Source organism: Schistocerca gregaria, chromosome 6 (genome assembly GCF_023897955.1).
Source record: "Schistocerca gregaria isolate iqSchGreg1 chromosome 6, iqSchGreg1.2, whole genome shotgun sequence".
In the NCBI taxonomy this organism is placed as follows: Eukaryota; Metazoa; Arthropoda; class Insecta; order Orthoptera; family Acrididae; genus Schistocerca; species Schistocerca gregaria.
Window position 1 is genome coordinate 116,407,527 of NC_064925.1, and position 25,983 is coordinate 116,433,509.

Below are 25,983 nucleotides of genomic sequence, written 5' to 3' on the forward strand. Positions count from 1 at the left end.
ACACGGTTTCCCGAAACACAGGTTTTTAGCGCTGAAATTCCCGCACAGCGCCAGCGGTTCCTCAGGTTGGAGCAACAGTATTTTCCACTCTTACTTTACCTATCTCAGTTCTCGGGTATTAATAACCGGATAACGGGGTGGATAATACAGAACGTAATTTAATTCGTGCTACCGATATCTGCAGTCCTGCGGTAGGGGAACTAATGTGTATATCCGAGAAAGTAATTCCTGCCGCAGCAGGACAGCGGCACGCCCTTTAGAGTCGAGTCTGCCTGGCCTAATAACAAAGTACCTTCTACATGTGATACGCCTATCTAGTGTGGATCACGTTTCGGAAGTCGAAGCAGCACACACATTTTTCAGATGGATTTCTTGTATCATGCTGTCTCTGTTGTCTACGGCTGAACGAATATGCCACTGAAGGACCATGAAAATTATGAGTGGAAATAATGCTTTGAGTTAACATTCTTACGTCTATCTCTCTTCGGCTAAGCAAATATGCCTCACTTGTTTATATGATACTCCAGATATTATCCCGGAGTTAACTGCAGCTGTCATTCGTAGTGGACGTCCTGAACACTGACCCTGTGCTACGGCTTGGTAATGTGGAATTCCAGTTCGTCTGAGACAAATGAAGCAGGAGGATACTAAGTGAACCGCCATTGTATCTCATAACTCCTCACTTGATGTAATATAAAACTAATTCTATAACATATACATACCCGCACTGTTCGATATTGCACTTCACCACAGTCCCACTGAACGTGAAGCATTGATGGAAGTATACAATTCATTTTTTCTCAACGTTTGGAATAAATACGTCTATTAAGGCAGATTTTACAGCTTCAAGAGATTATTCCAACAAACTGAGACAAGGAACAAATCCTTTTTCAGAGCCAGTCCACAAAAAAAACTCAACTTTCTGATTGCTATGTAGTCCACGTTTGAAGCGGCGTCATCGTTGTCTTAATGTATAGGCACTGGTTTACGCGTATATTGATTTTGTTTTGGCTTCTCAGGTGCTACGGTGCATCTTGCGCTGTTCGTGCCTTCCCTGCAGGAAGAAAACTAAGAAAGCGACACCTTATGTGGAACGCTACGCAAGTAGAAAAGAGTGGAAGAAAGACCTTGATGCTGGAATAATGGATCTGAACATGGTGAGCAACTCCAAGACGTATCAACAACGGCACAGTGATGTTAAAGCATTACTGAAATTAGTAACAATGCTTACTCTTGTAGCAAAATCTGTTCTTTTAACTTCTCAGTTTTTTTAAATACTCCAACTATTTGTTTTAGTTTTCTGGTTTATATTAAATCTTAAATTAGACCTTACAAACATACACACATTTTCGGTGTCTAGGTCTAATTCTGGAGAACTGTTGTTACGCTGTCAACGTTAATATAAAATCGATGAGAAGACTGTGATTATCACATTGACTTTCCAGGTGCAGTTTTTTTATTTTATGCACTTCAAAGATTATGATTCTTGTATCATGTTATGTTCATCTGAACACTCAAGGAGACGCTCTCCTTTATCTTTGGTGGTTCACTGTCCAAATCTCATTGCCCTCAGACATCCACGATCACTTCCCATGAAGAGTTTCAGATCTCGCCTTAAGATACTTTTACGTCTTTATGAAGCAACTATATTTTCATAGCTAATGAACATATATTTAAATGAGGAGCGCAGTACTCTATAGTCGAAATATTTGTCTTATAACAGGACAAATAGTAACAATTAAATAAATCCGTATAAATCAAGTAGTGGGTGTACTATTAATAACTGCAAATCATATAAAGTCTGTTCGCTTTCATTATTAATTTCTACAGCAGTATTTTCATAAACGTAAGTTTCAAACGGATTTTCTTTAGAATATATTTGGCTTCACTTGCCCATGAACTTTGCTACATACAGGCTTTAGACATACACTGAACATACGACGACCTACCTAATAGCCGGTATGTCTACCTTTGGCACGGATAACAGCGCTGTCACGTTGTGGCAAGGAAGCAGTGACACCTTGGCAGGTCGCCGGAAGGAGTTGGCACCACACCTGCACGCACAAGTCACCCAGTTCCTGTAAATTCCGGGAAGGGGAGCGATAAGCACTGAATCCACGTTCGGTCACATCCCACGTGCGTTCGGTAGAGTACAAATCTGGCTGGTTAAGTTGTTTCAAATCACTCCATCACATTGCTGGTCTTGTGACATGGTGCAGTATCTTTCTGAAAATCCCACAGCTGTCAGGAGACGTAATCGGCATAATGGGATGTACTGCAAGCAGTGTACTCCCAGCCGTTACGGTGCCTTGCACAAGCTAAACTGGACCCACGGACGATCACGTGGATGTTCTCCAGAGCATAATGGAGCCGCCGCCATCTTGTCTCCATCCCGAAGTACAGGTGTCAAGGCGCTGTTAACCTGGAGGACGATGGATTGGCGCCCTCACATCGGCATTATGAAGAAGGTATTGGGATTCATCGGACCGTGAAACGCTCTGCCACTGTGCCAACTCCTGTGTCGACGGTCACGTGCCCATTATAGTCGTAGTGGCCGATGTCAGGTGCTAACGTTGACACACGCGTGTGTCGACGGTTGTGGAGGCCATTCGTCAGGAGTTTTCGGTGCTCTGTGTACTCAGATACACTTGTACTTTGCGCAGCCTTAAAGTCTGATCTTAGTTGCGTCACAGTTCACCATCTGTCCTGGTTGTGCAGTCTGACTTCTGTAATAAGGTGTTGCTGCCAAACCTCACGACGTGAGGACTTGGTTTTACCTTTGGTTTCGCTGCATCTGGAAGTCATTCAGCACAGCACTTCTCGAAAACTCAGTAAGTCGTGCAGTTCCCGGCACGGTCATGCCGAGCCTCTGGGCAATCACAATCTGACCTCAGCCCAACGTAGATATATAGCGCGCCTTTCCTATTCTACAAACGAACAACATTGTCACTGATAGTACATGCACAACCGCGTGTCAGACTGGCAGTCATCCCATGCCGTGTGACACCGCTATTGCCTGGACGTGTTTATATGCATAGTAGGTCTGTGGTTATAACGTTCTGTCTTATTAGTGTATGTGACTTCTGCTATGGAAATCGAAAGTGTTACGGAATGATGGTCCCTGGGTCCGATCTAATGACTAATTGTCCGTCTAGTTTTGCATTAGAACGCTCCTTGCATTTATTACTACGGAAAGCATTGGCGCTGTCGAATACTTGCTTGTTTTTCCATTTGATAACACTGCTACGTTATCCGCTGGAGAAATACTGCCTTTTTTGTATCAAGCTGGAGGTTCTGGAACTATAAACATACAAGAACAACTGCCAATGAAACTTAGATGTTACCAAAAAACTGGAAACCATTTAGGCCATAGAAAGATATTCTGTAACGTTAAATCAAGTATGTTTACTTAGGTAGGTACCTAAACGAAACAATTGCCCTATAATAAAACAATAATTTAAGAGAATAACGACGTACACAGGGAGTAATGTTATGGGTGTGAATCATTAAAGAAAAATAGATATAGTAACTTTAGAGCAACTATACAAATTCAGAAACTATTACACCGTCCGATGAATCTGAATTATTGTATGTGGCTTAATTTATTAAATCTAATAACTATCAGGACACCTAATTTATATGATATTAACAAGGTATTACATTAAGTAACTAAATTCAGTAGATGATTTAGGGTATTATTATTAGCATAACTTTATTTTTTCGTTTCCAAGTTTCATGTTTACATTTGCATGCAAAATTTACTATGTACTTAGTGTTCACATATTATGCTTACACATGTATTGCTGTAATTAGTAAACAAAACATCATCATTATACACACCCTGGGCCAAAGTTAATCAATTATGGTTATGGTCTGAACATTCATGGTGGTGTCTGTTTGTTCTATATCGTGTCTCCCTACCACTTTCGCGCAACGACGCTCTGAGCGTGTTTTTTAGGGATTTGACTAGTTTGAACCTGGGACCTGTTGCTGGTAAGGAGACGCCAGACCATACATGACATATAGAATTCAGAAGAGTTCAGTGAGACTAGCGATGATATAACCAGATACTAAATGATCTCAGCGTCAGCTCCACTGCACTCCCTGTAAAAGAATCTTAATACTAACTAAATTTAGTGGAAAGGGTTCAAGGCTTTCCTGTTTTTAGTTAACTGGTACAATATCGTCGAAAAAGCAGTTACGTTTACCATTGGAAATTTTATTCTACTCACAAAACATCGATTATAAATTGCACTATTGATAAAAGGAAATGTTTTAATACAGGATGGTAAAAACCAACTGCGTTCAACAAAAATGTGAACGAATATTCCCTGAATGGGTTTCCAAGTTCTACAATGGATCGAAGGATGACCTATGCCATATCACATCTATAATCTAGGTTTAAATTAAGTTTCACAAAAGAGAAAACTATCAAAATGGTCTACAGTGACCCTCAATTATCTTTAATTACTTATCTAACTTGTCGTAAATTACAGTGGCTGATATGCCTTCTCAATAACTATATAACAGAGCAATTATCGCGTTTCAGGTTTTTACTTAAAGTGGCAAATGTGAACACCATGAGTTTCAATTAACAATCGACACTAGTATTACGGAAAAAAAGGGGTGTAACAGATGAGACTTCTGCAGTTCTGAGTGAAGCCTTATGCGCTCAAAAATGCGGCATCGCGTGCGTACATTTCCTTGTCGGTGTTTAGGCAGCGTCAGGGGGCAGCGGCCGGCGCACAGCTCTGCTCACCTCGCCATCTCGGAAGCAACTCTCTCCTTACTACAATTTAAGGAAGTTGGTTTAAAAAGAACTATCTGGCTGTGTTTCCATCTGACCAATCAGGGTCTCAATGTTAACCTTAAGCTCCGCCTAAAAAAATCCTGTCTATCCAATGAGAAACGTTGTACTTTTCGTGGTGGGGCAATGTTTTTAAAGTTTGCAACGTAACAGAGACGCTAAAAAGTCTCACGCTAAAACCTGCTGCTGGTGTGGTCCTTTTAGCGTTATCGTAAGATCTCTACTGTTCTTATGGAGGGCTCTATCTTTTAACATGGGCTGGGGAGTAGTCCTAATGTAACACACACGCGAAAAGGCTCACGCTAAGACTTGCGGGTGGTAGTGGCCCTTTTTGTGTTATCGTAAGATCTATACTGTTTTTCTGGAGGGCTCCAGCTTTTAACATGGGCTGGGGGGGGGGTGGTCCTTGACGCAACAGCGACGCTAAAACGTGCGGGTTGTGTGGTTGTAGTGGTTAGCTGGCGACGTGAGTGTCTAGTCCGTCCCTTATCGTAGGGCCTTCTAGCTACACACGGTTCTGCTCTCGGCTTCTGTTCTCGTTTCTGCCCTCGGAACTGCATCGGTCTCTCGGTGGGAAGGTACGACATGCATTTAGGTATTCTTTTGTTAGTCTCTGGTATTCCATTTGCTCACTCGTTACTGATTTTACATTGGTTAATTTAATGGCACGATTTATTCGGGGCTATGTGACATACTACTAGATTTCCTTATTATGTCAGGGTTTTCATGGAAGGTGTTGGATTTGCCTGACACCTTACATACCAACACCCTTCGAACTTAATTTTTGCACTGAATTTAGGCAATGATTGAATCGTTGTCTAAGTCAGTCAAAAATTTTCTAATTTATCTAAATTTTGTTGCGCACTGTTCAGCCACATTATTCTGTTCTATGCTAGTTTGTATTATTAATTTGTGTTTTTATATTCTTCCACATTATAATTAAAAATGACAAGAGAAGAATATTTTTATGCTATTATTAATTTTTAATTATTTTCTTTCTTTATTTAAGTGTGAAGTTTGTTTTTTAAGAAGTTTGTTATCGAAAGTTAGGAGTCTCTCACATCTATTTTCTTAGAAAAATTGTTTTTATAACTGTAGTAATTACGTAAAAGCTATTCCTAACACATTTTCTAAATATCATGTACAAGTAAAATGTTTTTGTTTCTAGACACTCATTTCAATATTGTTACACTAACAAATCAGAATTATTTCCAAGAATTGCTTTGACACAGAAATATACATACACAAGTATTGAAATATTATCCTAATAAATTGTACAAATGTTAAAAGAAAAGGAAACATCCAACAAGATAATTTTTTATTCCTTGTTTTTATAGTGAGAAAATAAGTAAAATATAGTTATTCTTTTATTTTTATGAGGAGAAAATAAGTGGCATATTGTTTCCTTATATATGTCCATTTCAGAACTAATGACTTATTTTTATGGATAGTCAGTTTTTTACTTAAGTCCATAGTCAATGACTGTTATTTTGTAGTTTATTAACTGTCTGATGTGCTTAAGTTATTTAGTTTTTCACAAATTTCTTTAGCACAATTACTACATTGCATAATTTGATTTCACACATTCACACAATCTTATGAATGTTCAAGCATGAGGTTGGCGAATGTTTTTGCACGAAGGTGATGACTTGAGCGAGATGGATGTGGGCAAGTATTTGATGTACAGCTTCGTTCGTCGTTCCTTGATGGCTTTGCAAGTGTGTGTTGCTGTTGTGGAGGTCCCATAATGGAATGGAGCTGTGAGTGCAGAATCTCGTGGTTTACTGGCTTTGTATGCATGAAAGTTATCGTTATGTGTCGCTGAAAGCGGTCGTTTTTCGTTGTAAAACTTTGCAGACAACTAGTTTACAATTGGATAGGGACTGGGGAAGGTATGTAGTCTATTCTTCACCCATCTTCTTTCTTGGTCTCAATCTTGCGAATCTTCAACTTCTGTTCTTCCTGCTTTTTCTCTGCTTCTTACTTGCTTCTTGGTTCTTCTCTGGGCAGGATGTGGAAATGTTTATGATAACTAGTTGCTTTGAAGTTCTCCTCCTAGTAACAGTTTGATAAATTGTTTGGGCGTGTCATTTTTACTTTGTGGAACTTTTCTTCAGTATCGTGCATCAGCGTGCTGTTTAATAGCAGTAATGTGACTTTTACGCATATTTTTTGCCAGTGGTGGCTTGCCCAAGCGGTCTTCTCGTCGGGCCGCTTTTTGCTCGCACTGCTGTGTCGGGGACACCCCGGGGTTTACGAATGGCGAAAGTCGGGTGTCTGCTTGTCTGTCCGTGCACCCTTCTGACGTTCGGCGTCCCGACGTTTCTGCAGGGCTCTGTCACTGTCCATCCCAGCAGGGTTCCACCTAGCGGGCAAATTCATTGCCCACTTTCGCTACAAGGGCCTTCTGTTTGTTTTGATGTTCTTTCCCTTCTCTTGACACCTCTGCTATGTAGGAATCGTGTCTTGCTAATTACGTCTTTTTCTTTCTTGATACATCTCGCGTTGCAACTTGTGGGTCGTTGCATCTCTTCCTTGCTGGAGTTTTTACAATGGTTCTTACAAAAAGTTTTACTTACAATCAGTTAACATATATCTAGTACCTACTTGTTTTACGCCTTCTTAAAAAACTTTACAAATTTCAGCGCCCTTTCCATGTTACAATTCTAAGATATTTGGAGTCTTAACGTCTACTCAAGAATCTTCAGATTCGTTTTCATTTTATTTTGTGTAGTGTCATGGTGTATGGCATTCTAGTATTTCATGCTGTTAGACTATCTACGCTTTATCCCTTCACCTTAATCTATCGTACTATTGGTGTTATTATTGAAACTACTTTCTTTTTCCCATCTTCCTCTCTCTTCATTCTTCTTTCTCCTGACGATCTTATCTGTAACATAATCTTGCAATATTGTGTTGATTATTTACCAGTAATAAAATTAATCTCCAAACTTTTTGATATGGCTCACATGGTGAAGTCCTAAGGTTTTGCCTGTTTTTGGGTTCATTAGTTCCACAGCATTATCATGAGCAATTCGGCTAATTGTGACAGGTCCTTCGTATGCAGTGTAAAACTTATGTATTTTGTGTTTCTGTTTGCTGGAGAGATGGTGTGTTTTTACAAATACTTTGTGGCCTACTGAGAATGTTCTTTTCATTGCTGTTCTATCTCCTCTTTCTTTCTTTTAATGGCTGCCTTTCTGATGTTGGAGAGTGCTGTTGCTATGATTTGTTTGTGCTGTCTACGTGGTACAACAGGAAATCTAACATTTTCTCTGTTCAATATTTTTATGTACAGTAACTGGAGATAGTAGTGTAGTGCTATGTGGCATTTCATTTATTACTTCTCGAAAAATTTTAAGGTAGATATCCCAAATGTTGTGTCTTTTGCCTGCATACAATCGGCATAAAGTGCCTATGTCATTCATAGATCGTTCTGCTGGATTTACGCTAGGTTTGTACTTAGATATGTAACGGGTTTTATTTTGTGTGGTTTTAACGTGTTCTGCCATTGCACTGATTTGTATTGTGGGCCATTATCAGAAATTATTCGTTCCACTCGTCCTACTTGTCTGAGAAAATCTTGTCTAAATGCTTTACTTATAGCAAGTCCTGTTGCTGGTTTGAATGGTGTCAAGGTAACATATTTAGAAGTAAGTTACAAAACGACAAATATGAAAATGTATCCATCAAATCTGTTGCAGCTATTTGTTTCAATCTTTTAGGGATTATTGGAAACATAGGTGGTTTGGTTTGGAAAGTGACGTGTTTAGCCCTCTTACATTTTTTGCATTTGAGTAATGCTGTTCTAATTCGTCTTTCCATATTAGGAAAATGGCTTTTTTGTTTTATTTTTAAAAAGCATTTCTTTGGTCCAAAGTGGCCATTACTTAAATGTGTATACAATATGTACTTATTAATTAGTTCATCTGGTATATAAATTAACCATTCATTCATAGCAACATTTCGTCTAAAATTAAAACATTGTTTTTTACGAGATAGTGCTGTCGAATGTCTGAAAAATGCTTACTCCTCCACTTGTGTTTGATTCCTAGTATTTCGGGATCCTTGTCCTGTTCTTTGCCTTTGTTTTTCAATGCTGTCGTAATGTTGTTTTCGAAAGGTACTTGTTTCATATAGTACATTGTAAACTGGTCTTCTGCGGCTTCCAAATCTATGTTATTGGTTGCACCCTGTGGACATCGTGATAAGGCACGTGCTAATACATTCGCTGGTCCTGGTATGTGTGTAATAGTGAAGTCAAATTCTTGTAGTATTAACATCCATCTGGCTAACCTCCCATGAGTTAGTTTGTGCGGATAACAGAAATTCTAATGCTTTGTGGTCAGTATATACTTTTGTTTTTCTTCCGAATAGGAAGTATCGAAATCGTTGGAAGCCACATACAATGGCCAATGCTTCCAGCTCCGTGACTAAATAGTTTTTCTCGCTTTTTGTGAGTACCCGACTGGCAAAGGCAATTGTTCTATATGATCTTAACCTTGCCTGTTCGTATTCTTGGAATAACACAACTCCTAAACCTGTTTTCGCGCTATCAGTGGCCACACAAAAATTTTGTCTTACATCAGGATGTGCTAAAATCGGTGCTGGTTTTACTGCGTTTTTCACTTTTAAAAATTCTGCATTGGCTTGTTGATCCCATACCCATGGCGTGTTTTTTCCAGTCAATGCACATAGGCGTGGTGTTGCGAGAGAGTCGATCCAAATAAATTTTTTTATAGAGTCCAGTGAGACCTAGAAATCCTCTGAGAGTTTTCTTATTATATGGAGTACAGAGTTCTTTGATTGCCGTTAGTTTTTCTGGGTCGGGAATTACCCTTTCTCGGAAATTATGTGTCCTAGAAATTTGACCTCTCGCCTTCCAAATTTGGATTTTGTTATATTTACTGTGACCGCATGCTCTTCCATGATCTGTAAAACCTGATTTAGTGTGTCGTTGTGATGTTTCCAAGAGGGTTCTGCTATAATCACATCATCAACATAACAAGTAGTTTTTTGCAAAATTGCAGGACTGAGTATAGTATTAAATCCCCTAATAAACGCAGCTGATGATATGTTTAAACCAAATGGCAATCGTTTAAACTGGTAACATCTACCGAATACGATAAATGCTGCAAATTTTCTACATTCTGGGGCCAATTCTATTTGCCAGAAACTACTCCGTAAGTCAACTGATGAAAATATCTTAGCACCGTGGAAGTTTTGTATCAATTCCTCTAATTTTTCCAGGCGATCTGTCTCAGTGATTATGATTGTGTTGATCTGTCTGGAGTCAAGCACTAACCTGATTCTCCCATCTCGTTTTTGTCCAATATGGAGCGGGATGTTATATGTGGAGGTAGCTGGTTCAATAATATCGTCATCTAACATTTTAGATATCTCCTGGAATACTTTATTCCTGTAGCTTAATGGGATTGTATAGGGTGGCACTCTAAATGGTTTGTGCTATTTTATGCCAAACTTGTACTGAAAGTGTTTAATCTGCCAGTCTTAGGTAAAAATACCTCTGCTTTATCTCGTAAAATACTCTCTAATTCTCTTTTACTGTGTTCCGAAATACCTTGAACATCTTGCAGTTTTTCGTCGATTTCTTTATGGACTTCGAACATGAGTTGAGGCGATTCCCCCTTTTTTGTGCATACCATTCTAATTCTTCATCCTCTTTATCTCCCGTTATTCTTAATTGTTTGTTTATAACTGGTATCTCTTCTAATTTTAGCTTTTGCTCAAAGAGAAGTGTGACATTCCCGAATGTTACGCTACCTTTCCCCATATCTATTATCGCTCGTCTCTCATTTAAGAAATCTGCACCTATAATCAAATCTACAGTTAGTTTAGGTATAATCACGAAGTTGGCTTCGATCTTTTGACCTTGGCACGAAAGAGTTAACCTTGTTTGTCTCGTAACTTCCGCAGCATTGCTTCTAATAGGACCTCTTACTTTAAGCTTACGTGTTTTCAGAACTGGCAATTCCTCATTGGCGTTACAATGCAGGAATAAATTTTCTGAGATCGCAGTCAGTTCACTTCCGCTATCAATTACATATTGACTGGGATATGCTTTACCAAGGCCTTCACAATTGGTTGAATTTGAAAGGGTTGGTTCTGTTCTTCTGCTTCTTACATCAACGAATCCTCTACTGAATCATACATGAGTCTTTTTAGGAATTTCCCTTGTGAATTGGAATTTTCTGTAGGATAAGCTTCGACTGCTACTTCTCCCTCTTTTATTTCCTCTTCTCTATTTCTTCCTTCATTTACGCTTTCTTCTACATCCTCTACTTTTTCCTCATCCTCGTCTATCTTCGCCTTCTTCGTCGCTACTTCCTCATAATCGCATTAAAATGCTCTAATTATTGCTTCATAACTTCCTTCATTATGTACGTTGAGTTGTGTGCCCACTCGTAACTTATTTCCAACTTCTGTCGACTGCGCATTATCCTCATTGAATTCGCTTTCCCTGGTTTCCACGTTAAATAGCTCTGCAATACTCATTACTTCGTCCTTTCCTCCTACATTCGTTGTGCATACTTCTGGTAATTCATCTTCCTCGTCAGTATTCTCCCAATTAATTTCGTCCCTACACGATATTGTTATTTTCCTTTCTTCGTTTTCATCTGGTCTCTGCGGATTTGTTTCTTCCTTCTTCTCTTCTCGTGATCAGATTTTGATTTCTCTGTTCAAGGTCTTGCAATTGTCCTGGGTCGGTGCGTCATTCTCTTTGGCATGGGCACTTAGCTATCAAATCGAACGTTTATCGGGTAGCGGTCGCGCGGTTCCAGACTGAAGCGCCTACAACCGCTCGACCACGGCGGCCGGATCTTTATGTCTTCACGCACATTATGGACTGCTTCGGTAGTACATTGTTTCTTTCATTCCAATCTAGGCACATAGTCTCAGCTTTTCCTATCATGTGCCTGCGTAACTACTCATGGATGAGATAGAAATATAGGCGGCCGAAGTGGCCGTGTGGTTCTAGGCGCTGCTGTCTGGAACCGCGAGACCGCTACGGTCGCAGGTTCGAATCCTGCCTCGGTCATGGATGTGTGTGTTGCCCTTAGGTTAGTTAGGTTTAACTAGTTCTAAGTTCTACGAGACTAATGACCTCAGAAGTTGAGTCCCATAGTGCTCGGAGCCATTTGAACCATTTATTTGAGATATAAATAGTTGTGTCAACCTACCACTAATCATCGACCATTCATTCTTGAATCGCACACTTCTCTACCTTATTTAATAACTTAGTTTTTAACCGACGTCTTCTTATAGCATAGATTTAGGGACTGCTAATTTAACATATAATCTGTTTAAGAATGCTACGTGAAATATCTAAAGCTTTACTTATGATTGATATATGCCATCCTAGCTGAGTAAGTGACTATAATATCAAACCACCCACAGATCCGCGTTATTGGGCGCTTCAAAGTGAATGAGGTTGTAGAAAATAATCCACCATTTAAGGATCAAGACAGAGAGATTTTCCCCAAGGAACGAGATGTGATAGCGGTGGATGAGCCGCAGGAGGGCCCCAATGAGGTAAGTCGACATTGTTACTAACATTAAGAGTAAGCGTTTGAGAGCGATGAGGAAACAGTCGCGTCTTTGATTGTCAACACTGCAGAATTAGCCACATAGACAGATGATATCAGTCGAGATAATCTCATGATCTGCACACATCGCCATGGCTGTAAAATGCAGTTGTCCCTCATCTTTACATGAAGTATTAACAGACTGATTCACGATAACAGAATCCAATAATATAGCAACCGTTGGTTCAAAGACCCAAATGTAAATAAAAAGTACTATCAGGGAATGTAAGATTCCGTTGTAAGACTGTCACGGGTTCGGCAAATATTACTCGTGTTACAGACGCCATCCTACAACGATTGTGAGTCCGCCAACTGTAGAACTCCGTCATGGCGGGTCTCAACGATCCTATGGCTGCTACCAGTCGTAGACACATTCGTTAAGCAGTACTGCACGTACCCGGCAATGCTGTAAGATCAGCAGCTGAATTTCAGTTTGCGACAAAGTCGTAATCGAGTTAGTGCAACTTATGGAATTTTCTGTGGAATACCATTTATGATTGGCTTGTCTCTTACAGAGATGTAAGACTTCGGAAAATACCCAACTGAATCATAGCTGAAAAATTATACGGTTCCTAGTGAGGGTACTAACGTCTGGCTACAGTGCGATTGCTGCCGTTGTCATTTGCTGTCAAGGATTGCGGAAGTTCTTTAGATGCCACTGTGTAATGCAAATCTAGACCACAGTAGGATACACTCGTCTGGTCAGTCACACCTTCAACAGTCACATTAGGGCCAAGAAATATCACAATGTAAAGCAAAGCTTCCTATGTAATTAAATACAAATAAGTTCAAGTAGGCAATCCTCTTTCGTGGAGCAGAACACTTCTCTGCGCTACGCAGGAGTCAGTGGATGTGAAACCAGCAGCTGGGAATAATTGACGCCAGGAATACCGCCGAAGAACATGTGAAACGGTAGAGGACGCATAAGGCAGTCACAACAGTTACAACTCTTCAACTATTGTTACCTACAAGAAGGTTATTATATCCCGCCTAACACGGATGTTTGAAATGCTATAATTATTACATCTAGTACGTTCGCTTCATAACGGTACTTTGGTATGATCTTTTGAAACAAGTGAGTAGGATATATGCGGCTTCATAAACAGTCCATCTGTGTAAATAAATGATCGTCTCAAGTAAATAACATAGTCATCTCTCTTCCACCACTGCTCACACATTGAGAACACAGTTCGATGCAATTTCGTGGGGTTTGCTCTGTTAAAACACTTCTTCGGACATTGAATCAAACGTGATCTTGTTTAAGGCATTGTCACTCCATACTATCAATTCAACTTCATAAGAAGTGCAGTGGCCCAGATTATGAGAAAGTATTACTGTCTCTCATTGAGGCGAATAATAGGTTTCCCACGTGTCTCCATGCATATTCTGCTAGAGATCTGTGTCCACATTACTTTTCAACACCGTAACACTTAGGGTTTGGAACCAAAAAGATAATTAACAGGGTATTACCATATCCTTAGTGGATGTTAGTCTATAAAGTGGAATTACTTTGTTTTTACAGATATAGACTACTTTAGAATTAAGCTGATTAAGTTACAGCTAGAACAATAATGAGGATTATACTCTGTTCCAGGCTAAGCAACAATTTTGAGGTAAAGCGTACAAATTATGATTTGATGTATTAAAGAATAACATTACTTTGACACAGCTGTCGCAGTCTCACAAAAAATTTACTCATAGTAGGAGGACCCGCGTCTTTCGGCAGTCGTAATTTAATATATTATTATTATGTTGATTGTTGCCGACTTAAGTGGTGGGCCTTAATGAAAGTGATATTCCATTTCATTTTGATTTACAATTAAATGCTTTAGTGAAGTTCTCATTTTTTAACAATTTAATCTTCAGTATAAATTATTTTTTACGTTATGAATGTTAGACTCTCTGAATATTAAAGCATGAACGTATAAGTTAAACAATGGAATAAACTTTTGATATTAATTTCCTCGGCCAGTCAGTTCACTTTAAAGCAAAAAATCTTTAGTTATTAATTACAATTGCCGCCCACATACGCGCGAGAGTATTTATTCTTACCTTCGTTAACCATTGCATTGTAGTCGGCGTCCTGGCTCTGGTTCTCGGCTGTTGTACTGAAAATAAGAATCTTAAAGCTACGTATTTTCTGCAACGTCGGGCTAATTGTTTATAAGTTAATATCGCCACGTAATGGCGTCGTTGGCTGCATCGGCCGTTGCGATTGTTGAACTGTAAACTACTCGAATCCAGGTTAATTCAAAGGAAGGCGGACATGAAATCGGGATCACCTCTTACAAAATAAAAGTGAACAATGATATTAATAAATATATTATCTGCTTAATTAGTACAAATATGCTTACATTTGCCAGCACTCACAATATGTCTGTCTACACGCAACCAAGACAAGAGGAGTAGTGAAGACGACAAAAAAATTAACAAAGGAGAGTATCTTGTCGTCTCTTTAGATAATTTTGTTATATTTCGTTGCCCTCTAAACTTACACAGAGAAATTATTATAATACGGATACATGAGACAAATGTATATTATTCAATTTTTAAATGTCTCTTCTGTACAAATTCTGTTTTTTAAGTCTTTTCGTATTATTTCACTGGCGACGCTACAGAGGTTGACTGAGCAGCGTGTGCGAGATGCACAATGTGATCAGAAGTATCCCAACATCTGGCTGAAAATGACTTACAAGTTATGGCACCCTCCATCGGTAATGCTGCAATTCAATATGGTGTCGGCCCACCCTTAGCCTTGATGACAGATTCCACTCTCGCAGGCAATATGTTCAGTCCGGTGCTGGAAGGTTTCTTGCGGAATGGCAGCCAGTCTCAACGGAGTGTTGCATTGAGGAGAGGTATCGATGTCGTTGGGTGAGGGCTGACACGAAGTCGGCGTTCCAAAACATCCCGAAGGTGTCCTATGGGATTCACGTCAGGACTCTGTGCAGGGTAGTCCATTACAAGGATGTTATTGTCGTGTAACCACACCGCGATAGGCCGTGCATTATGTTATTTAGGTGAGACGATCATTTATTTACACAGATGTACTGTTTATGAGGCCGAATATATCCTACTCAGTTGTTTCAAAAGATCATACCAAAGTACCGTTATCAAGAGAACGTACTAGATGTAGAAATTATACCATTTCAAACAACCGTGTAGGATGGGATACAATAACCTTCTTGTAGGAAACAATCTTCGAAGTGTTGTAACTGTTATGACTGCCTTATCCGTCCTCTACCGTTTCACGTGTTGTTTGGTGGTATTCCTGGCTTCAGTTATTACCAGCTGCTCGTTTCACATCCACTGACTCTTGCTTAGCACGCAGAAGTTCTCTGCTCCACTAAGAGGATTGCCTACTTGCAATTACTTGTATATAAGTACATAGGAAGTTTTGCTTTATATTGTGATATTTCTTGACCCTAATGTGACTGTTGAAGGTGTGACTGACCAGACGAGTGTATGCTACTGTGGTCGAGATTTGCATTACACAGCAGCGTCTAAAGAACTTCTGCTATCCTTGACAGCAAATGACAACGGCAGCAATCGCACTATAGCCAGACGTTCGTACCCTCACTAGGAACCGTATAATTTTTCAGCTATGATTCAGTAGGATATTTTCCGAAGTCTTACTGTAACATTACGAGTCAAGATAGCTGTAACAGAACATGAATAGCGTAAAGTTATCATTAAAAACGCACGCCGCGCGATTTGTTACGATGTGGTCGGTCATAATAATCGTAACATGCTTTTGAATACCATTCTACAACAGTGGGAAGCAAGAAGGTGCTTAAAACATCAATGTAGGCCTGTACTGTGATAGTACCATGCAAAACAACAAAGAATGCAAGCCCTCTCCATGAGAAAACCTACCACACCCTTTCACCTCCGCCTACGAATATTACGCTCGCAGATGACGTTCACAGGGTATTCGCCATACCCACACCCTGCCATCGGATGGCTACATTGAGTACCGAGTTTCGTCATTCCACACAACCTTTTTCCATTGTTAAACCGTCCAATGCTTACTCTCCTTACACCAAGCGAGGCGTAGTTTGGCATATACCGGCGTGATGTGTGGCTTATGAGCAGCCGCTCGACCATGAAATCCAAGTTTTCTCACCTCCCACCTAACTGTCATAGTACTTGCATTGGATCCTGATGCAGTTTGGAAATCCCGTGCGATGGTGTGGATGGTGTCAGCCTATTACACATTAGGACCCTCTTCAACTGTTCGCGGTCTTTGTCAAACAGACGAGGCCTGCCTGTACGCTTTTGTGCTGTACGTGTCCCTTCACGTTTTCACTTCCCTGTCGCACCGGAAACAGTGGACATAGGAATGTTTAGGAGTGTGGAAATGTCTCGTACATACGTATGGCACAAGTGACACCCAGTCACCTAACCATGATCGTAATCCGCGTGTTCTGCGGAGCGCCCCATTCTGCTCTCTCACGATGTCTAAAGACTGCAGTGGTCGTTGACATGGAGTGCCTGGCAGTAGGTGCCAGCACAATGCACCTAATATGGATAACGTCTGTTTTTTGGGGTGTCCGGCTGCTTCTGATAACACAGTGTAGGGGAATTTCTCTCCTCACACGAAGCACAGGCTAATTACCCAAATATGTACCCATTTCCGAACATTTAAAGCGTCTTGCCATTAATTGTTCCACTTTCGAAATTTATCATGATCTCCTTCTTCTTCTTTGGTCTTTAACTATCAGGTTGGCTATCAGCAGCTTGTCAACCATTTCTGTCCCCGGCCTTTTTCTTGAGTGCAGTATAGGTGGTGGAACTTTTGTCGTCCATGTACTAGGTTTCTCTCTTGTGTTCTTCCTTTCTGCTGTCCTTTCAGCAACACCTTTAATGATACCATAATATCTCAGCATGTGGCTGACACATGTGGCGTTCAGTAACCTTTAGGATCCATAGCTGCACATTATCTACCCTGCAGTGCTTCAGTTCGCCTAATACGTTCTTTTCACAGAAAATCTTGATACTGCTGCGACAGAACCACATCGCGAAGGCTATAAGCTTTTTTTTCGCCTTCTCAGTTGTTCATATTACACTTCTGTACAGCAGCACACTCTACACAAAATCTTCATGAGGTCTTCCCTCAGGTATTGGGCTATGAACCGAGATGTATAAGATTCCTGCTCTTGTTAAAAGCAGATGTTGCCTGCTTTATTTGGCTTGCAATATCCTTCCTTCATCCTTCTGAGGGTGGTTTTACTTCATAGGAAGCAAAAGGATTCTACGGTCTCCACACCCTCATTCTTAAGTGAGGACTGGGAAACGGTATTTTGTCTACTCATCAAGATTTTTGCCTTAACTTTATTAATTTGCATGTTAGGAAGAAATGGGGCTTTCATCTGCATCTCCTTCTGTAGTTTCGCACATTCACTTAAGACTGAAGAATCATCAGGAAATCTCAACATGTCTGTTATCTTACCTTCAATTTTAATTCCTACTACAAGTCCTAGTGTGTCCCTAAATTCATCTAGAATCCTCTGAATGTATCCACTGAATAAGATAGCAAAAAGTGAACAGTCCGATCTTAGACCTTATTTAACATTGGTTTGCTCTTGATGTTATCCGCTTCTTATCACAGCCACCTTTTCTCTGTAAAGTTACTGCAGTACTCCTCTGTTCTGATACATTACGACATTTCCTCTCTCAGCATCTCAAAAACATGTCGCTAGACTACACAGTCCAATACTTTCTCTTTGTCGACGAAGGCAATATACAGTGTCCTGTGAGGTATGATCAGTATTCAGAGATGCGACAGGAACGGTCATTCGAAGCAAAAGAGAATAATAAACATGAACTCTACTCGTAGCTTAAGATCTGTAAGCACATGTTTTGTGGAAGATATGTGTTTCGCAACAGTGAAGCTGCACAAGTGCCCAAAGTCTGAAGGTGAGCTCTTTACAGCCCATATTTACAGGAAATTTTTTTCGTGATTTGGGCCATACTTACGCCCCTCAAAATACAGACCGCCAAGACTAGATTTTTTACACAATCGAAGAAGATCGTTCCTGCCCCAAACCTGAACACTGACCAATTCCTCCTACGACACTCTGCTGCATTCTTGGCTCTTGCTTAATCTTGTCTCAGGTATTAGCCAAAACCCGAGTACTGCTTCGCGTGTCCCTACAGCTCCTCTAAAGCCAAATTGATCTTTGAGTATCTTGTACAACTATCCTTTCTCCAGTTCGCGTTACAATAATAGAGGTCAAGATCTGGGTGGCGTGTGTCATTAAATTGAGGGTGCAAAATTGTTCACATTTGTTTGGACATGCTTTCTTTTGCGTAGGCACTGTAACTATTCTTCGAAGTCTGTTCGGTGTTCCCTGGTTTCGTACGTAATTTGTGTGAAATGGAACAGTTCTTCATGTAGCTGTTATTTAGAAACCTTGGCGAGTTCTGTTGGTTTATCCCCATCTTCAGCGGCTTTCCGATGTTTTAGCTGCTTGACTACGAGATAAAATTGATCACGCGGTGAACAAACTCCCCCCTCTTCACTACTACTAGCCTCAGCGTTCTCCAGTTCCTTATCATCACTATTTCTTGCATACGGCTTTTCAAGGCATTAGTTCCACCATTATAGTACATCTTTATGATCATAGAACAAGAACCAGATGAGGGCGTAGCAGGTAGCTTGAAATATATTAAAGGGTTACGGAAAAATAATCCACTTATTGAAACAGATATAACACGTGTCCGTAGTGGCAGAGCGAAAATATCTCGATGTTACACCAGACATAGTGCGCAACATAAAGCGAAAAATTACAATAGACGTGTTATCAAATGTCATGAGGATAAGAGTCTAAAATAATCAATTACAGAAGATTAGGAAAAGAAAGTGTGCTGAATGTTAGAAGGGTAATGAAGCTATTGAATGTGAGTTATAGGAACTGCTGTTTTATTACTTACAGTGAATTAATAACTGCTACCAGAATGCACCACGACAGAATTTTTTTCGCGTGAGGGTATATCCATGGAGTCTAGGCCCCTCTTCTTCAGTGAATAACATCAATACGACCATTTCCCATTGGTAAGTAATGGCCAAGCAAATGTTAGAAAACCTTCACGTGGTAGTGTTGTTGATGATGCAGTCTCCGTTTGAAGTACACTCCTGGAAATGGAAAAAAGAACACATTGACACCGGTGTGTCAGACCCACCATACTTGCTCCGGACACTGCGAGAGGGCTGTACAAGCAATGATCACACGCACGACACAGCGGACACACCAGGAACCGCGGTGTTGGCCGTCGAATGGCGCTAGCTGCGCAGCATTTGTGCACCGCCGCCGTCAGTGTCAGCCAGTTTGCCGTGGCATACGGAGCTCCATCGCAGTCTTTAACACTGGTAGCATGCCGCGACAGCGTGGACGTGAACCGTATGTGCAGTTGACGGACTTTGAGCGAGGGCATATAGTGGGCATGCGGGAGGTCGGGTGGACGTACCGCCGAATTTCTCAACACGTGGGGCGTGAGGTCTCCACAGTACATCGATGTTGTCGCCAGTGGTCGGCGGAAGGTGCAGGTGCCCGTCGACCTGGGACCGGACCGCAGCGACGCACGGATGCACGCCAAGACCGTAGGATCCTACGCAGTGCCGTAGGGGACCGCACCGCCACTTCCCAGCAAATTAGGGACACTGTTGTTCATGGGGTATCGGCGAGGACCATTCGCAACCGTCTCCATGAAGCTGGGCTACGGTCCTGCACACCGTTAGGCCGTCTTCCGCTCACGCCCCAACATAGTGCAGCCCGCCTCCAGTGGTGTCGCGACAGGCGTGAATGGAGGGACGAATGGAGACGTGTCGTGTTCAGCGATGAGAGTCGCTTCTGCCTTGGTGCCAATGATGGTCGTATGCTTGTTTGGCGCCGTGCAGGTGAGCGCCACAATCAGGACTGCATATGACCGAGGCGCACAGGGACAACACCCGGCATCATGGTGTGGGGAGCGATCTCCTACACTGGCCGTACACCTCTGGTGATCGTCGAGAGGATACTGAATAGTGCACGGTACATCCAAACCGTCATCGAACCCATCGTTCTACCATTCCTAGACCGGAAAGGGAACTTGCTGTTCCAACAGGACAATGCACGTCCGCATTTATCCCGTGCCATCCAACGTGCTCTAGAAGGTGTAAGTCAACTACCCTGACCAGCAAGATCTCCGGATCTGTCCCCCATTGAGCATCTTTGGGACTGGATGAAGCGTCGTCTCACGCGGTCTGCACGTCCAGCACGGACGCTGGTCCAACTGAGGCGCCAGGTGGAAATGGCATGGCAAGCCGTTCCACAGGACTATATCCAGCGTCTCTACGATCGTCTCCATCGGAGAATAGCAGCCTGCATTGCTGCGAAAGGTGGATATACACTGTACTAGTGCCGACATTGTGCATGCTCTGTTGCCTGTGTCTATGTGCCTGTGGTTCTGTCAGTGTGATCATGTGATGTATCTGACCCCAGGAATGTGTCAATAAAGTTTCCCGTTCCTGGGACAATGAATTCACGGTGTTCTTATTTCAATTTCCAGGGGTGTATGATGAGATGCAGGTTCCCACGGTAGTCTATCCTGTGAGAGGGTCTTTGCTTCTACATAAGTGCAGCAGCTGACATTCATTTCAATCTGCTTACTGTGTTCAAGTCTTCCTCTACCTGTACAAATCTTACCACCCTTCCACCTCCTCTCCCCACTCACCCTCTCGCATCACCCTGTCAACAACAAAAGATCTTATGTATCCGCACGATGCGTACTAGAAACTGATCCCAGCTATCAGCGAATTGTGTGGTAATGGGTTTTTCCGCCATTACGATCCATTTCCTCCTCGCAAGTTACACGCTGTACCCAGTTTATCTTCAGTACTTACCTGGAGAAATATATCAAAACTATATACTCCATCCTTTCTGAACTGTCTATCCTCATGCGTTCCACTCATGTACATGGCTACAATATAGACAAATACCTCGAGAAGACGACCTAGAACTGAAATTTATTTTATAAGTTAACTAATTTCTGCTTTTCAGAAATGTCTTTCTTGCTATTTACGTCCTGATGTTTACATGTCTTCTACTTTGCTAATAATCTGTTACTTTTGTCCAAACAACAGAGCTCAGCTTACTTCTCTGTGTCATTTGTTAATATTTTTCTCCCTTCAACTCCTAAGCTACTTATTCCGAATTTTACTATCCTACTTTCAGTTTTTCTAGTATTCAATGATAATTTCTTTTCAAGACATTACTCATTTTGTTCAACTGATAATCAAAGGAAACTGGTGTATCTTACAGAACTGTTATGTCATGAACTCAAAGTTTTATTTTTTCTCCCTGAGCTTTAATTCACATACCTAATTTTTGTCTACTTTCCATACTGCTTGCTGAATTGCTAGGTTACAAACGTACCTCACTCCCGTCCTAGCTGCTGTATGCCTGCGAGATCCTGAAACCTCTATAACTGTACTTTGTTTTATGCACACGCGTTGGACCACATCACTCCCTGTATTTTATCCCTGTGACCCTCAGAAATGGAATTCCTACAGATTTACTTTTGCCTTGCACCACTCTGTCTTCAGAGTTCTAAAGTCTGAAATGATATACTCGTACTCATACTTTCGCGAAACCTCCGCTACCAATGCCTTCATTAATTCTTATTAGATTTTTCGTGACTATTCCGTTAACTTTGAAACTTGTGAGCATTTGGTCTGGCTGGGTATGGGATTATTACTTTTTTTTTGAAAGTGTAAGTGTATTTCGCCTGCTTAGGATGTTTTACATATCACGTGGAACACCTTTTTCAGGTTCCCTACCAGTGATCTGAACAATTTTGAAACACTGTAGTGTAAGCCAAGAGTCTTTCTTCGAATTGGTTCTTTACTGCTGTGTGAAGCTCTTTTTAGTCTAACATATTTAACTTCCAATCTTCATCCACTTCCCTTTTTAAGTTGGTTTACTTTGTAGAACCCATTCATACGTTAAATCCAGCTATCAGATCTCCGTGCACTTGTTAGGTAAGCGTTTGATATTTATGCATCTGAATCTCTCTCCTCTAGCGGTTTCCATACTTTTCCCATAAATGGTATCTAACTTTCCGGTCGTTACACACGCTGCTATTGTTTCACATTTCTTCTACTTCCATCCTTGCTTTCCCGTTTCCATATTACTGCAAAACTTATTTTTAAATGTGCGTATTCACGTTTGAGGCTTCATTTCTTGTTTTTCTTTTTTAATTTTCTTCTTTAAACAGTTAAAAGCAGCAGCTGGTGAATTAGGCAAGCATTCTTTTGGAAATAATATTTTGCCCATTTGATTTTCATCTCTCCTCTCTATTTCATGTGTTCAAGTTTTCCATTCGTCTTGTAATGCAATGCTTCTCATTTCTCAGTGGGTAATGTACTTACCTCTGACCTTTTTTCCAGATTTCAATCTTTCTGCAGCTTCTTCAGTTTCAATTAGCCGTTTATACCCAACAAAGTATGGATATAGGCCATAACTGATCCTGGAAAGGAATACGAGTTTAAAATCTGGTTTTCAAACCTCTATCTTGTTAATGCACAATCTGAGAGGCTTTGAAAGGACAGGGGATAAGAGCAAATGGGGACTTCTGCATCATTTGCGAATCCCTAAACCACATAACGCTTGTAACTGAGACAGTCCTTCGTCGGGTCTTAGTATCATTTTCTGAGTCTATACTAGCACTACTGCAGGCAAAAAGACCGACATACGTAAAATTTGTGTCCCGTACTTCAGTTGACATACACAGGTCAACTGAAGTACCGGATACTGGTTCTAGTTAGATGAAAACAGCGACATGTCCAACATTGATGTGAATTACTCATATTGGTCAGCTGAATTGTCGTTATTTCCCATTCGCTAATACTAATTAGTATCATATTCTTCAGCTGACCTATATAGCATAACTGAAGAATGGGATAAAATTTTGACTGCTATTGGTTTTCTTGACGTCGATAGCAAAACTGTGGTAGATTTCAGTCGATACTATTAGTATCGAAACCAAAAAAAAATTATATCCCATAGTTCATTTGACCTACATCGGTCAACAGGTAGCCAATTTTAAGTACGTAGATTTCCTCGTTTGCATTAGCAGTAGTATCTTTTTCTTCAGTTGACCTATATAGGTCAACTGAAGAATGGGATGCAAGTATCATGTATGTAGATCTTTCCGCCTTCGATAGTAATACTATCTACGTAGGAGCAGAATGTTTGTAGTAGCGGAGACGAAAGAAACAACACCTTTCAAATTTGTATCCCGTACTTCACTTGATCTATACAGTTCAACTGAAGAATAGGATACCATCGCTAACGAAGACGAAGAAATCGACGTACGTTAAATTCGTATCCCATACTGCAATTAACCAATACATATCGACTGAATTTCGAGATACAACTGATATATATGTCAACTGAGGTATTCTATGCTACCACTACTTCTATCCTTCTTTTTCCTTTATTTTTTACAGAAGTACCAGGACTCAAACAAGCGATATCCTTAACATTATGGTCCAAATATTACTGGACGTTATATATGTCTACCACATGTTTTCCTCTCATGCATTCGTTAGTTTATCAACACTTGTCTCAGCTGTTAAATCTGTGTAGTACATAAACTCTGGAAAATTCTGACGTCATTGGTCAGAGCGGACGGGTTGCATCCCGTTCTTCAGTTGGCCTGAGACTTTTTAGTTACAGTCGTGTTGCCCGTATGAGAATCTTAGCGCTACATTATTGTGAAGTCGGTGATAGTGGAAGACCCTCTTTCCCATACCATACGTAAGTCATCAGCTTCTAATGCCTGTGCAGTAATAATATTCCAATATCTTATTACTACCTATTAAACATTATCACTACTATACAAATTCTGAATTTCTTTTGACTCTGAAGTAAAACTGTGATGCTCCATATAAACCTTTTGTTCACTGCAATGTCTGAAAACTCTTACCAATTATTATTATTTCATAATGTAAGTTCTACTGTATAATGTTGTTTCTAGTTTAACCAAGCACCTAACACTATCGTGGTTGCCAAGGTGGACGGTGCCAAGATGGCTCAAGAGGAGGAGAGAGTAGCTGAGCCTCTTGTGGATGCTGTCAAGATAGAACAAGACTGCCAAGAATTAGAGGAGGAGGAACACGAGAGTCTCATGGACGCTGCCAAGATGGGTGAAGCATGTGGAGAGATTGAGGAAGGGGAAGATGAGGGTCTCGTGTATACTGCTGAGATTGGTGCTGCATATGGAGATGAGGAGGAAGGGGCAACTGAAAGTGTAGTGAAAGAAGAAGCCCATCAGCATTTAGAGGAAGAGGCAACTGAAAGTCTCTTGGGTGCAGCCAAGATGCGTGAAGCGTTTGGAGAGACTGAGGAAGGGGCAAATGAGGGTGTCGTAGACGTTTCTGATATTGGCCCAGCATGTGGAGATGAGGAGAAATGGGAGGCTGAGAGTGCAGTAAATGCTGGAAAGATGGAAGAAGCCCATCGAGATTTAGAGGAGGAGGCAACTGAAGGTCTTTTGGGTGCTGCCAAGATATGTGAAGCGTTAGGAGAGACTGAAGAAGGGGCAAATGAGGGTGTCTTGGACGTTTCTGATATTGACCCAGAAAGTGGAGGTGAGGAGGAAGGGGGAGCTATGGGCCTCCTGAATGCTGCCAAGGTGGAACAAGCCCATCAAGACGTAGAGGTGAACGCAGCCGAGAGTACCATGGATGCTGCCAACATGGAGGAAGTCCATGTAGAGGTGGTGGAACGGGCAGCTGAGAGACCCTGTAACCAACCCTCGGGTGCCGCTTGCACCCACTGAAAAAATGTTCGTTTGTTCCTAAAGTTCTTGTTTGTGTTCCAGTTTGTTCTGTTTGTTTGTCGTTCTGAGTTTCGTTTCTTTTTTTGCTGTGTTTATTTAATGTTGTTTGTGCTTATTCCTTTTTCAATTTTCGCCATCAATCCTTGGATTATTTAAGCAAAAACTAAATTTTACGTATTTCACCAAATGTTCTCTTGTTTTCTAGTCTACAACTGCAACAATAATAGTTACCGAATTGAAATTACGTTTCATTTATAATTTATTCTCTAGGTCTCTCTCTCTCTCTCTCTCTCTCTCTCTCTCTCTCTGTCGTTACAATGAAATCAACAACAGAGTAAACCCAGGGCTTAGGCTAAGGTATTTATGAAGCATATTTCAGTGATTATGAAAGGTCTGTGATATATACAAGATAATAGTAATCACTAAGTTCTACATTCACTTCTGTATTGCAAACGTCACATAATGCCGATTTACGTAGTATGATTTTATAGTCGTTAGAGAGGGTTAGGTAAACAGCCGCAATATCGTTGGTCCGATGTCTCTAATGACTCTGGGTAGATCCATGGCCTGGACAAATGTCCGCACTTGTGACCAATCCCTGTGAGTGGATTTCACGGCTGCAACACGTATGGGAGTGCGCTGGATGAAAAGTGCCGAAAGAATACTGCAGAGATTGCTGTAATCTGTTCTCCCCTATGTAGCTAACTTCTTTTTCGTAGAAGCGTACATCCTTCAATCTGAGAG

At 41.0% G+C, this 25,983-nt stretch overlaps 1 protein-coding gene across 1 annotated transcript; it reads left to right on the plus strand.

Moving 5' to 3' along the window:
* Positions 1-1,142: 1,142 nt before the first annotated feature.
* Positions 1,143-25,239, plus strand: LOC126278745 (sodium/potassium/calcium exchanger 1-like). Its single transcript, XM_049979022.1, has 3 exons — positions 1,143-1,157; positions 12,227-12,361; positions 24,436-25,239. Exons 1-3 carry the CDS (start codon positions 1,143-1,145, stop codon positions 25,237-25,239), a joined length of 954 nt encoding a protein of 317 aa, XP_049834979.1.
* The last annotated feature ends 744 nt before the right edge of the window (positions 25,240-25,983 follow it).

Coding starts and splice junctions, on each gene's coding strand:
- LOC126278745 (XM_049979022.1), top strand. Junction 12,362..24,435: donor CGCAGGAGGGCCCCAATGAG/GTAAGTCGACAT, acceptor TGTTGTTTCTAG/TTTAACCAAGCACCTAACAC.